We start from the raw sequence: 13,474 nt of genomic DNA, 5'->3' as shown, positions 1-13,474 counted from the left end.
TGCAGAGAAGGCGTTTGACAGGGTGGAATGGGACTTTCTGGAGGGGGTTCTTTCAAAAGATAGGACTGGGCGAGAGACTCATCCAGGGGGGATTAGAGCGATTTATTCCTCTCCGAGGGCGTCTCGGTTAACAGGGGATACTCGAGGTGTTTTAATCTGGGTAGCGGAACGAGACAGGGTTGCCCACTGTCCCCAGCTCTTTTTCTTCTTTCACTAGAACCACTTGCTCAGAAACTGAGACGGGAACAGTGGGTGGAGGGGATGGCAGTTGGAGGAAAAGATATATAAAATGGGCCTATATGTAGATGACTTGTTACTTCACGTCGTGAACCCACCAACATCGATTCCCGGATGCGGTGGAGCTGATTGAGCAAAATACATACAATAAGAGTGTGGGTTACCGGCCCAACCGGACTCAGAAATCGAGTTTTGAAGCCTTGAATTTCCCATCTTAGAGGTTAACATACACGGAATGGGGTGGTCCTTTGTTTGGAAGATTGAGGATTCCCCTTCAGGGTGTAATGAAGCATTGGTGTACATGAGAGAGCCTTTTGTTTGTTCAGCGGTTTAGGGACAGGAGTTAGTGGGTTGGAGGGGACTAAAGGATGCACCTGCATAGTTTGTTTTCTTAGTATTATGTTATATTAATGTCGATCCGACTAATGGATCAGTTGATGCATGTGTAAAATGTGATTCTCATAAAAAATTGGAACAGAAAAAAAAATTGTGCATTTGAATGGGTGTGTCTTGATAGGTAGAGTTTCATTTGTATGTGAAATCCCCATCACATGTTTTGAGTCCCCCACCACTTTTTGCTGGTCAGTACCCCCAAGTGAGTTGGAACCTTTTTCCATAAATCACTCCTTTACCCTATCTGCGGGATCCTTTTATATCTTTTTTTTGGAAGCATGCCCCCCCCACCAAGATTTGTGGCATCTGTCATTGACTTTCGCAGCACACAGCACTCTGCACAGTGTTTCTGGGAGCCTGTTGGGCTTCCCTTTTTATTTTCTGCTATTGTCCTTGTGGGAACACACGTTAACAAGGGTAGGGGGATATTTAGTATTCTTTCCATCTTTTATATTGTGAGATCAACACACCACACCTTATGTGGAGTGCTGACAGGTTACACTGTATCCCCTTTCTCACTGCTCGTGTAGCGTTTTGGTTGCCTTCTCTTCGGCGGGATCCCTTTGTGAAGCCCGCTGACATGCCAGTGTGTCTGAGGACAGGAAACAGGGGAGCACATCCAAACTCCACTGTTCTTTGTCTTCTGCTGTACCTGCCTGGACCCAATTAGAACTGGGAGGCTGGCTGTCCTGAAAGACGAATCAACGGGCTGTAATCGTTCTTCAGTGGTGCTTCCCAAAATGCGCCAAAATCTCAGAACCCCAAAGAATCTTTTGCTGGAAGTCTCTTCACTCAACTGTCGCTGCAAGATCCACTCCAGTGTACCCTCTTGTCTGCCTTCAAAACAATCCGGTGACCGGGTCTGCTGCATCGTGGGGGCATCATGCTGCAACCTTCTTCACTCCTAAGGTACTGTGAGACTCTTGTTAGAACTTCCCTAGAGCTGAATTGCTGCTCCTAGATAGGCATGGACTTCTGAAGTGTTAGGCCTTTGTGGAATTATTGCAAAGTATTTACTTACATAGTGTCATTTATCTCACCAAAAACCGTTATTACAAAAGCATTTTACTTACCTTTGAAATGCAGACTGCCATTCTAAAAAGAATTACAAAGTGATTTTAATTACTCTGGATAATGCATTGGTTTTTCTAAAGTTATGACTGTATGTTAAAGTACTTCAGTTTACCTTAATGTATATATAAATTTAACCATTTTTATATAAATCTTTTAGTTTGTCAGTGTTTCCTTGTGCTTATGTGTATACTCCAAGTTCTTTTAAAAAATGTACAACAAAAAGAGAAAAGTTCAAAAAGAACTATAATACTTAAAAAAAATAATAATAATAAAAAAAAATATAAAGGTTGCTTACTGCCTACAGCCCTTTCTCCCTCCTAAAATAAGCCTGGCTGCTCAGCAATATCTACTTAAAAATAATAATAATAATAATAAAAAAATATATAAAGGTTGCTTACTGCCTACAGCCCTTTCTCCCTCCTAAGATAAGCCTGGCTGCTCAGCAATATCTAGCAACAAAACGTGTGTGGTTCAGGACTATACTATGAGTGTCTTCCAAGGTTGAGTCTTCACAAGTCCTACCATTGGTGGACTTTTGTAAAACTCACTAACACTCCTGTGTTGCTGGAGTAATGATGTGTGTGTTTGGGAGTTTGCCCATTCAAATTTGCCCAGGCCCAAAGCTTATGTGCCTTCAGGGAGCCTTCCCTGAGATCCCTGAACCTTTTTCTCAACAAAGAGGGTTACTTACTTGCTACTGAAGACTTGCTCTGGAACCTTTGAGGTTGTACAGCTCGCAATTCGCTTGTTTGGCTTGCCAATCTGACCCATACACACTCATAACTACATAGGGATAGACTAAAAGCCTCTGAAATTATTGCAAGTATTTACATGCCTTATGTTGGTTTGGTTTAATTAATTCTTACCTGAAATAAATATTCTGAAAAGTAAAACACTTTGGCATTAACTTACCTTTGAATTTCTTACTGGCATTCTACAAGTATTTTAAAAGTGATTTACTTACTGCAAGGATTCCACTAGTTGTCCTAAGTTACTAATTGTGCGTTATAGTACTTAACCTTCTGAAGAATCACCTTTTCCTTAGTGTATATATAAGGAACAAGTTACTTACCTGTAACTGTTCTTCTCCAGCATGGGTATGGCATGGATTCACATGCTCATGAATATTCCCCGTCGTCAGGCTGGGAATCCTCGGTAAGGAACAATCAGTATCAGTTTCGTTTCTGATCTGTCTTTCGTAGTAGTAACCAATCACTGATCTCTGCGTCATACTGACCACAGCCAATGACTGCCCTCTACCTAAGCCCCGCCTCTGGCAGCCATCTTCAGATTTGGTAGCACGTGAAGTGGCAGTATGACCAAGTGAAGAGCCGCAGAGGGGTAGGCGGGAGGGTTCGCATGTGAATCCATGCCAGACCCATGCTGGAGAACAACAGTTACAGGTAAGTAACTTGTTCCTTCCCCAGCATGGGGTCTGGCATGGATTCACATGCTCATGAATAAAGAATACATAGCAGTACACACATGCACAACCACGGGAGGTGGCAAAGGCTCAACATTAAGCATTACATCAAACTCAACATTAAGCAATTCTTACCTCCTCACCAGGCTCACCTTAGGCGAACAGATTGTGCAGCACTGCTTGGTCGACCCTGGACTCCTCCCTGGAATCCCGATCGACGCAGTAGAATCTCGTGAAGGTGTGCGTTGACCTCCACGTAGCAGCCCTGCAGATGGCCAGCAAGGGCACACCAGATAGGAATGCCGTGGTAGCTGCGATCGCTCTGGTGGAATGGGCTCTCGGACGGCCAGGCAGCGGTCGGTTTGCCAACCGATGACAGTACATGATACAGCCGGAGAGCCATCTGGAAATGGAGGCCTTTGAGAGAGCCTTCCCCTGATTGACAGGTCCAAAGTTCACAAAAAGCTGTGACGTCTTCCGAAAACACTTTGTGCGGTGCACGTAAAACTTCAGCGCTCTAGCCACATCCAGCGAGTGCAAAGTCCTTTCGGCCGGCGACGAAGGCGACGGGAAGAAAACAGGCAACACCAAGGGTTCGTTGAGGTGGAAGTCCGACGGCACCTTGGGCATGAAGGAGGGGTGCGTCCTGAGCACTACCCTCGTGTCGTGAAAAGTCAAGTACGGGGGCTTGCAGGAAAGGGCCTGGATCTCTCTCACTCTTCGTGCGGAGGTGATGGCCACAAGAAACGCTGTTTTCCACGACAAGAACTTCAACAGAGCCGAGTGCAGAGGCTCGAACTGAGGTCCCATGAACTTGGTCAGCACCACGTTGAGCTCCCACGCCGGGGCCGGAGCCTTCACCGTCGGGAACGATCTGAACAGTCCCTTCATGAATTCTTTCACCAGACGATGAGACCACAAAGACGTCTGCCCCGTGGTTCTGGTGTATCGGGAGATTGCAGCAAGATGAATCTTGATGGACGCGTGTGCGCCAGTCCAGCCTTGGCCAGCGTCAGAAGGTATGGCAGTATCTGGGGAGCCATAATCCGTAGAGGGTTAATCTTCTGTGCGTGGCACCAGACAGAGAACCTCTTCCATTTGTGTCCATAGCATTTAAGAGTTGAGGACGCCCTGGCCTTTGCAAGAACCTCTCTGCAGTCGGCCGGTATGTCGTATCCTCCAAACTCTAACGCTGCAGGAGCCAGGCCTGCAAGTTCAGCGACTTCGGGTCGTGATGGAGGATGGCACCTCCTTCCCTGGAGAGAAGATCCGCGTCCACTGGCAGCTTGATTGACGGGGACGCTGACAAGTCCAGAAGGTCCGGGAACCATATCTGCCTCGGCCACGCAGGTGCGACGAGTATCATCCTGCACAGTGACCTCTTGAGCTGGTTGATGAGCCGGATCAGCAATGGCAATGGAGGGAACATGTATAGAAACAGGCCCTCCCAGGGGAACGAGAAAGCATCGCCCATGCTCCTCGGCTGGGGAAACCTGCTGGCGAACCTCCGGCACTTGGAGTTCGTCGCCGTCGCGAACAGATCGATCTGGGGTGTGCCCCACCGTCGGAAGAGGCGGTCCACTAGATCCTGTCGTAGTTCCCACTCGTGGCACGAGCGCAGCTCTCTGCTGAGCGAGTCGGCGATGGTGTTTTTTATCCCTGCTAGATGAAACGGCACCAGAAACATCCCTTGGGCTACGGCCCAATGCCACAGATCCTGCGCCTCCTTGGACAGGGCTGGGGATCTGGTACCGCCCTGCTTCCTGATGTAGAACATGGTGGTGGTGTTGTCGGTGAAGATCCTCACCACCTTGCCCTTGAGGGACGGAAGAAAGTACCTGAGGGCCCAAAACACTGCAAGGAGCTCCAGGACGTTGATATGGAGGGACTTCTCCGTCAGAAGCCAAAGATTTTCAGTGTGCGCTCCCCACCCCTCCAGGGAGGCATCCGTGGTCACTGTTTCCTGGTGGCCGGGAGTCTGGAAGTCCATGCCCGCCGTCAGATGCGCGCGGGTGCCCACCACCGGATCGCTCGTCGGAAACTCTCGTCGAGTGTGATCCTCTCCTCGAAGCTGCCCGTCGTCTGGATCCAGCGCGCGTCCAGGAACTCCTGCAACGGGCGCATCCAGAGCCTGCATAGGCGGAGGAGATAAATGCAAGATGACATCATTCCGAGGAGGGACTTGATGGACCTCACCCTGGTCGCGTCCGCAACCAGCATCTGCTGCACCTTGCTCAAGATGGCCCTCGTCCTTTCCTCCGACGGAGAGGCCAGAAGCGACACTGTGTCGAGCTTCGCTCCCAGAAACAGTGCGTCTTGCGCGGGCACCAGGTGGGATTTGGCGTAGTTTATGGAGAATCCCAGGTCCGTGAGCAGTTGGACGGTCCTTGCCATGTGCTCCACTGCGAGCGCCTCCGTCTTTGCTCGGATGAGCCAGTCGTCCAGGTAGGGGTAGACGTGGATCCCCTCTCGGCGCAGCTGCGCCGCCACCGGTGCAAGGCACTTGGTGAACACCCTGGGTGCCGACCTCAATCCGAAGGGAAGGGCTCTGAACTGGTAGCGACGCCCTTGGACCACGAACCTGAGAAACTTTCCGTGTCCCTTTAGGATGGGAATATGGAAGTAGGCATCCTCCAAATCCAACGACGACAGGAAATCGCCCTCCTCCAGTTGAGTTGGCCCAGGACGTGTTGGAGGGTGACCATCCGGAACTTCTGTGCCTTGATGAATTTGTTCAGTCGTCGTAGGTCCAGGATGGGACGCCATCCTCCCGTCTTCTTCTTCACGAGGAAGTATCTCGAGTAAACTCCGGAGCCCCGAAGCCTCTTTGGGACAAGCTCGATGGCGCCCTTCTTGAGCATCGCCTTTACCTCCAAGAGAAGTTGAGGGACGTGATGTTCTTTCCTGGCCACAGGGGGGACCCGTGGGCACCTCTTTAGAAACTCGAGCACGTGACCCTGAGCTAGGGCGTCCAGCACCCAACGGTTGGTGGAGATGGACTCCCACACGCTGATGAAGCTCGCCAGCCGGCCTCCCACCGGGGTGCTTCGGTGGGGGCCCGACCCCACGGCCGGTTCAGTCCTGCTTCGACGAGGCTTTGCCGCCTTGTCCTCCTTGGCGACGACGGCAGGGTCCGCCTGACTTGCCTCGTCCCCTGTAAGCTTCCTGTGACAACGAACGGGCCACTTGACGGTAGGTGGAAAATCCGCCGCTGGAACCTTTGGAGGCACCCAGTTTGCCACTGCCGCTCCGGATGGGCGGCCACACGTTGCTGGAGAACCGCAAGAGCCCGGGCCGTCTCCGTGTCCGCCTTGATGGCTTGAAGGGAATCGTCCACTGTTTTCCCAAACAGGTTGTTTATGTCGAACGGCATGTCAAAGACTCTGGTCTGCACATCTTGACGGAAGTCGGTAGCCTTGAGCCATCCACGCCGCCTAAGGCACACGCCGTTGCCCAACTGGCGAAATCCAGTGTCCGCGATGTCCGTTGCAATCGTAATGGCGTGGTCCGATGCCACCTCCCCTTCCTGCAAGATCTCTAGGGCTTCCGCCCTCTTGTCTGGTAGGAAGTCCAGCAGGGGGGCCAGTTTGTACCACAACTCCCTGTCGTAGCGGGCTACGATAGCCACGGCGTTGGCCGCCTTAATCGTCGTTGCTGCCGACGAGATGACTCTGCGTCCCATCGTGTCTAATTTCTTTCCCTCGGCGTCCGGCGGGGAGGTTGACGTAGAGGCCGCACCCGCCCCCCACCCCCGCTTTCTTCCTGGCCGTCGCGGAGACGACCGAGTCCGGGGTCGGCTGTGCTCGAAGGCAGAAGGGGGCCGCGTCCGGGACCCGGTACTTCTTCGCGTACCGATCCCTTCTAGCCGGCGTCGTGGTTGAGTTCTTGAGGAGGGCGAGGCCCTCATCCTATAATATCGTCTAGTAGAGGTACAGCTAGGACCGTCTTCCTCTTGGTCTCGCGCCGTTGATAAAGGAAGCCTTCCTTCTTCTTCTCTTCCGGGCAGAGCTGGAAAAGCTCGGATGCCCTGGCGATCATGGAGTGAAACGATCCAATCTCGTTGGGCTGGGAAGCCCGGGTGGGAGGTGACGACGGGAGATCCTCGTCGTCTGTACCCGTCGCGGCCGTGTCAGTCCCCGTATCATCCCCACGTGTCGTGGACGGGGAGGAGGGCTGAATAGGGCGCGATGGCTGAAAAGGAGGTGGAGGATGAATCCTCCTTCTCTTAGGGGGAGGGCTCCCAGAAGGGCCTGGCTCTGGGAACCCCCGTCGGGAGCGGTTCCTCCGTTGGTGTTAACGGCAGTCTCGTCCTCATCTCCGAGCATAAGGACTGTCTAGCCAACAAAATGGCCACCGAGTTGTCTTGCGGCACTGGTTGAGGGAGATCCAACGGGAGATCAGGAGCCCCGTCGGCATCCTTGACGCCCTCGTCGTCCTCCACGTCGGGGTCCCTCCCGACAGGATGGCCTTCTTCCACGCCAGAGCCGTGGCCTAAGACTTCGATCAGCTCCTCCTCAGAGGTTGAGGCCGAGTCCACGACGACCTCCTGCCCCCCCTTTTTCTTCTCCGTCGGAGGCTTCACGGGGGTCCTGTCGATGGGCATGAAAGAGGACTCCCTCCGCGGTGGAAGGGAGATCCTGGGCCCCGGGGGTCACCACCACTGGCGTAGCCTCCACAGGCTGAGCCAGGGCCGCCGCGACTGTCTCGATAGAGGCCTTGGCCGGATGGATCAAGGCTTTCACCACCTTAGGTGCGCTCACCGCCTTCTCCTTGGGGGGGGGGGAGGGTCACCACCTCACTCCCCCTCCGATGGGGCTTTAGGGCACGACCGGGGTCTCTCCAGGAGCTTCGCTGGGTGCTCGGCCTTCCTCTTACCCGAGCCAGAGCGTTGGCTCGTGGTTGACGGCGCCGGGGAGGATGCGCCCTGCCTGGCGCCCGTAGAGCCCGACCGTTCGGCGCTCCCGGTGCCAGCGGACTCGCGGTGCTTGTCCTTCTGTTGGACCCCCTTCCTCGGGGCGCCCTCAAAGGTCTTAGAAGACCGCTCGGACTTCTTCTTCTTCTCGCCTGACGGGCTCTTTCCTTCCAGCCAGTTGGCGAGACGTTGATGGCAGTCCTTCATGGTCCGCTCCGACATATTGCCGCAAAACGCACAGTCCTTCTCCACGTGCGTCTTGTCCTCATGTAGGCAGTAAAGGCAAAGGGAGTGTTCGTCCTCCTTGAAGACATTCTGAAGCTGGCATCCAGGGCAGACCCTGAACAGCTTTCCGGACGTCGAGCTTCCCTTCTCCTGGGCCATGTCCGAGATGGGCCTGAGAAACTTCTGGAGTCCTCCAAAAGCGTGGCTCGACGAAATCTTCACCCTTGAGGGGCGTAGACGAATCCGACACGGGTCCCCGTTGATCGGATGAAGAGACGGTGGAGCTTGAGGCTCTTTTGACCGAAAAAAAGAGACATTTTTCTGAGAAAAAACGTGAAAAAAGCACTAACGCTCGAGAGCAATAGCACGAGGATCCCAACACTTGAACGTGCGGTAAAAATCTGAAGATGGCTGCCAGAGGCGGGGCTTAGGTAGAGGGGCAGTCATTGGCTGTGGTCAGTATGACGCAGAGATCAGTGATTGGTTACTACTACGAAAGACAGATCAGAAACGAAACTGATACTGATTTTTCCTTACCGAGGATTCCCAGCCTGACGGGGAACATTCATGAGCATGTGAATCCATGCCAGACCCCATGCTGGAGAAAATATACCATTGTTTATTTATAACTTTTAGTCTGAAAATGTTACTTTGGCTTATGTGTATACTCAAAGTTCTTTGCACCTCCCTACAGCCCTTCCACCATCCTAAGAAAAGTCTGGCTGCTCAGCCATTGCTACTAACAAAACGTGTGTGGTTCAGGCCTATACTAAGAGTTGGAGCCCTGTGTCCCAAGTGCGAGTCTTCTAAAGTCCTACCTAAAGTGGACTTTTGTAAAACTCCCTGTCTCATGCTTGGTAACGGCTTACTGATTTGCACACGATAGGGCAAACAAAATAAGTTTCCTGTGTTTAAACGGTACAATATACACCGTTATCTCAGTGTGCTGTATGCTTGATAATTGGTAGCAACCATTTAAGGTTAGACAACAAGGACTCCCGTTGTTGATGTCATGTATCTTCGGCCATTAGGGGCTCTGAACAGTAGTGTTTCACATCTATTGATGAGGTGGTGCTGGAAGGTTGTCCTAAGGTACTGCTGATTAAATGATGGCAATAAGCACCCGTTCTGGGGGCTTCACTGGCCGGTAACGGCACAGGGTCCAAGTTATAACACTGCGCCCCAGTGCCAATACTGGCCAGTGAAGCCCCCAGACCGGGTGCTTCTTGCCATTAGCACCCAGAGGCAAACCCTTGAGGTCCTAATAGCAATACAAATTCAAAAAAACATGCCTGCGCTGCTTTGTTGGCTGTGGCCGGGGGGGTTGTCATGGAAATGGTTGATTGCTAATGGAGAATGAAGCAGAGAGATGCGTGCCTGCTGGAGGCCCCATTAAGTTAAGGAGAGGGGGTGGGGTGTATTGAGGGGCTTATGGTGGGGTGGAAGGCAGTATTGGAGGTGGCACAGGTGGCGCTGGGTGCGGCGCTGGGTGCACCAAGCAAATTTGTTGCTCAGAGCCCGGGCTTGGATCTTTTGATTCAGCCTGGGTTTGGAGCAACCAGACTGGCTTACACACCCGCCAAAGGGTGCTAATGTGTTGATAGTGCTGGGCTCAAGGTGGCCATAGATGTAGGATGCCCAGACCTCTATTGTTTAGGTTCAGCACCTTCAAATACTTGAGCCCCCACATTCTTCTGTGTCGTACTGGAAAGGCCACTTCTCATTAACTTCACTGACAGATCCTGCAGAGCAAGCCCATCCTGAGTGCAATGTGTCCATCCTATGTACAGTGGTGGCCCACTGTTTCGGTTTTGTCGTTCAAGATGGACCATCCATATAGGTTCACTCCCATTAAGTACCATCTACATATTTCCATGCAGACATGTTCTGCATTGGATGAGGTATACAACATTGGACAGTTTGTAGTGTTATGTTCCTTGTATCTGTACTGTTTTGTTTGCTGAGGTTATGACAGAATTGGTGTGGATGTGTGGGCATGTTTTGCATCCCACTTTAAGATTGCTTGTGTGACTGTGTGAATATGGGTAGCTTCCTAAAATGCATTTCCAAGCAATGCTAGAATTGTGAATGGTTTTCAACAAGTACCATAATTGAACTTCCTTGGTGTCAGGTGCAAGACTGCATTCCATGCATATTCTTCCTTCACACAATTAAGTTTAAAATGTAGTTTCTCTTTTTCCTATGAGTTCCTGGTTTTTTACCCTTATTCATTTCGCTCTCTGTCCTCCATCTAGTGAAGAAGTATATTTGACTTGATATCAAAACTTGTATTTTGTGAAAAACAATTGGAAAAAAATCATCACCATTCCCCTTCTCCGATTCTAGTCTGTGGTTTACATGAAAATATCCAAACACTGTACATGGCAAACGCAAAAGCATGGTAGTCCAGACAAAGGCAAACATGACTAGGTAACGCCTTAGAGACATGAGCAAAACCAGGCACAGGCAGGGAAGATCCAGTCTTGCCAACAGATAAAAGCAAGCATTGACTTGGTAGGCAGGAAACAGTGGCAAAGACAACAGGAAGCATTGTCTAGGTAGCACAGGCCCTTCTCCATACCCCAGTGATGGTTAGGTCAGACCTGGAATATACAAATTAAAGCTTTGGGTAGGCAAGGCAAGTCCGAAACCCATAGATTGCTTCTATTAACTTGAAGGTATTTTAATTCCAGTGGCACAGACAAACCATGTCTGGATAGCAAAGCACTGGATCAAGGCAAGCAGCAGTTTAGTATGGAATACCCAAGGACACAGCACAACTGAATCACTAGTTAGGTAGGGCCCGTGTATTATGCAGTTCCCAAGGAAAGCATTGGCTAAGCTGTGCAGACTCAGGACTACAGACTTAAGCAAGGTTTAAATGGGAAGGGTAACCCAAGGGACAGACTAACGCATACAATGGCTCGGCAAACCAGGAACAAAAGGACAGACAAAGGTCACTGTGGGTAACTCATTGAAAGCAAAAGAACCAAAAAAGTACACATGTAGTGTAGAGGAGCAGGTGGATATGTTATCCCTAGCTCCCGCCCCCTCACCTCCTTCAAACTGGGACAGTAGGAGAAGAGCCCTATGTGGGGCAACAGTTATCACCCCAATATCGCATCGAGTGTATAAGAGACGATATGCACTCAAGACAACCGTATCAAATATACCTCCACACTGAGAGGGTGGAAGGATGTGTGAACACACCATTGAACAGAGCAGAGTGATGTCAGAGGAAAGATCCTGAGATTCACTGAAAAGATATGCAAAGACTCAAAGAATAAAGATTTGTAACAAGAGAAACATGTAATGGAATATGAAGAAATCATATATGCAAAGAAGATAAAGTAACCTGCTGATTAATAAATATATATACGCAGAAATGCAAATTAGATGAGGCACATAAAAGCTTGCTGCAGAGGAAAACGTAACATAGCTAGAGCGGCCATGATGGAAAGATGGACATCGGACTCTGACTCGTATTAAAACCAACCAAGCAACCTTGGAAACAGACCAGGGCTGCAGAGTCAGGAGACTTTGGAAAAATAGCTTTGTGTGAGGAATAAAGAGGAGTCTACTGGCCTGGGGTCAAGGATACTACTTCAAGGAATAATTGCAAGGCACAAGGGGTGTAAAAAGGGTAAGCCATGTACGTAAGACATATTTCTCTTAAATTAAACTAAGGAGAAAACATCTGCAAAGGGCCATGTAATAGACAATTAAAAGATGCAGAAAACTTAGGTAGGATGTAGTGAGCAAGTCTCTAGAGGCCAAGAAGGGTAATGATACCCAACTCAATTGAATGAAATAGCAGTAAATAGAACGTTGAGATGGGCAAATTTGTGGTCCCTCATATGTGATTCAGAAGTTGAAAACAAGGGCTATTCATTAAGCCTAAATGAAGATAATAGTGTGCCTACACTCCCTTGCATGTCCCAGAACAGAGAGCAGGCTTCAAGGTCAACTACAAAGGAGAAGCCTTGGCTTGGGGCCTGACTGATGAGATGATATATTGATGATCATATTTGGGTGCTAGTGCGTGAATCACTGTCCGTTATTCGCCAGATTGCCCTACTTTATTTTTATACCAATAATAAAGTAGTACTTTGCCATATTCCTTGAGTCTGGGTATGCCCAGACGTGGGTCCCTTGCTCGCTGCGCCACAGGGAACCAGGCTGCACCTCACTAAGGCGGTCCAACAAGGCCGAAAGATGTCTGGGGTTGCTTGGTTTTCTGTGCAGAGGGGACCTGGCCTAGCAGTTCGGGCTGGGCTGCTACCTTCGGTGGCGGCAGCTGCTGGCTGATTTGCACATGGCTGGTCCCCTTTTGCAATGGCGCAGATGGGCTAAAAAACGGTGGTGTGGAAGGTTGCCCAGAGCAATTGCCAGTGGTTTCGATTCATTCGTAACCTTCCACCCATCACTTTTGTGGTCATATTCCTTGAGTCTGTCTGGTTATTTGGGTCCGAGAACATTACTGGTATTTCCATCTAGCACATGAGACGCTTCAAGGTGCTAGAGCACAGTAGATAAGAACTTTGCTTGCAATATGCCTTGTTATATAGTACAAACTGTGCTTCTAAATCCACTAACTATTCCATAAAGTAATGCTTTATTAAAACGTTATGTTCAGCCTCGTCTCCTGCACCCCTGACGGCGGAACAATTCCAGCAGCATAAATTGCTTTTTCAGCTGGACGAATGCATCTGGAAAAAGGATGAAAATGTTCAAAAACCAGGGGCCACTGAAGCATCAACTGCATGAAATGCAATAAAAGTTCAATTTACCTCATCAAGGATATTGTCAAATTCATTTTCCATTACTTCTTTCACATCTAGTTTCAATTCAGACAATTCCGATTTGGGTAGAAGGAGGATGTCCTCCAACTCCCTCTCAAACTCTCGGAGGATCTCACGTTCGTCCTCATCCTCAACAGGTGATTGCTTTGTGGATGGTGCCTCGTCACTGGTTGGGATGTCTGTACTTTGAACCGGCTCCTCAGAAGGAGACCCTTCTTCCGCCCCCTAAAAGATAAAAAGAGGAACAGGTAAAACCTGATCAAACACAGAAATGTACTAACCTTGCAGGGTCTGGAATCTAAACCTTATTGTGCTGTAAGCAACTAAAATGTCCTTGAACTTTGCCCTGAGACAGCGATTCTCTTCTAGGTGCGTCAGTATTCTGTAATAGAGTGTTCAGTCCCAAAA

At 50.0% G+C, this 13,474-nt stretch overlaps 1 protein-coding gene across 3 annotated transcripts in view; it reads right to left on the bottom strand.

The window, feature by feature from the left end:
- Window positions 1-13,474, bottom strand: part of OS9 (OS9 endoplasmic reticulum lectin) — a 596,790-nt gene that overhangs the window by 294,974 nt on the left and 288,342 nt on the right. For all 3 annotated transcript variants that reach the window (XM_069653613.1, XM_069653616.1, XM_069653615.1), the window contains exon 9: window positions 13,055-13,291. In XM_069653613.1, the coding sequence (XP_069509714.1) occupies window positions 13,055-13,291 (237 nt within the window). The remainder of the gene's footprint in view (window positions 1-13,054; window positions 13,292-13,474) is intronic.

This window comes from Ambystoma mexicanum, chromosome 3q (assembly GCF_040938575.1).
Source record: "Ambystoma mexicanum isolate Mex_15411 chromosome 3q, UKY_AmexF1_1, whole genome shotgun sequence".
Lineage (NCBI taxonomy): Eukaryota > Metazoa > Chordata > Amphibia > Caudata > Ambystomatidae > Ambystoma > Ambystoma mexicanum.
Note: the sequence above shows the minus strand (reverse complement) of the source record. Positions and strands in the feature narration are given on the sequence as shown.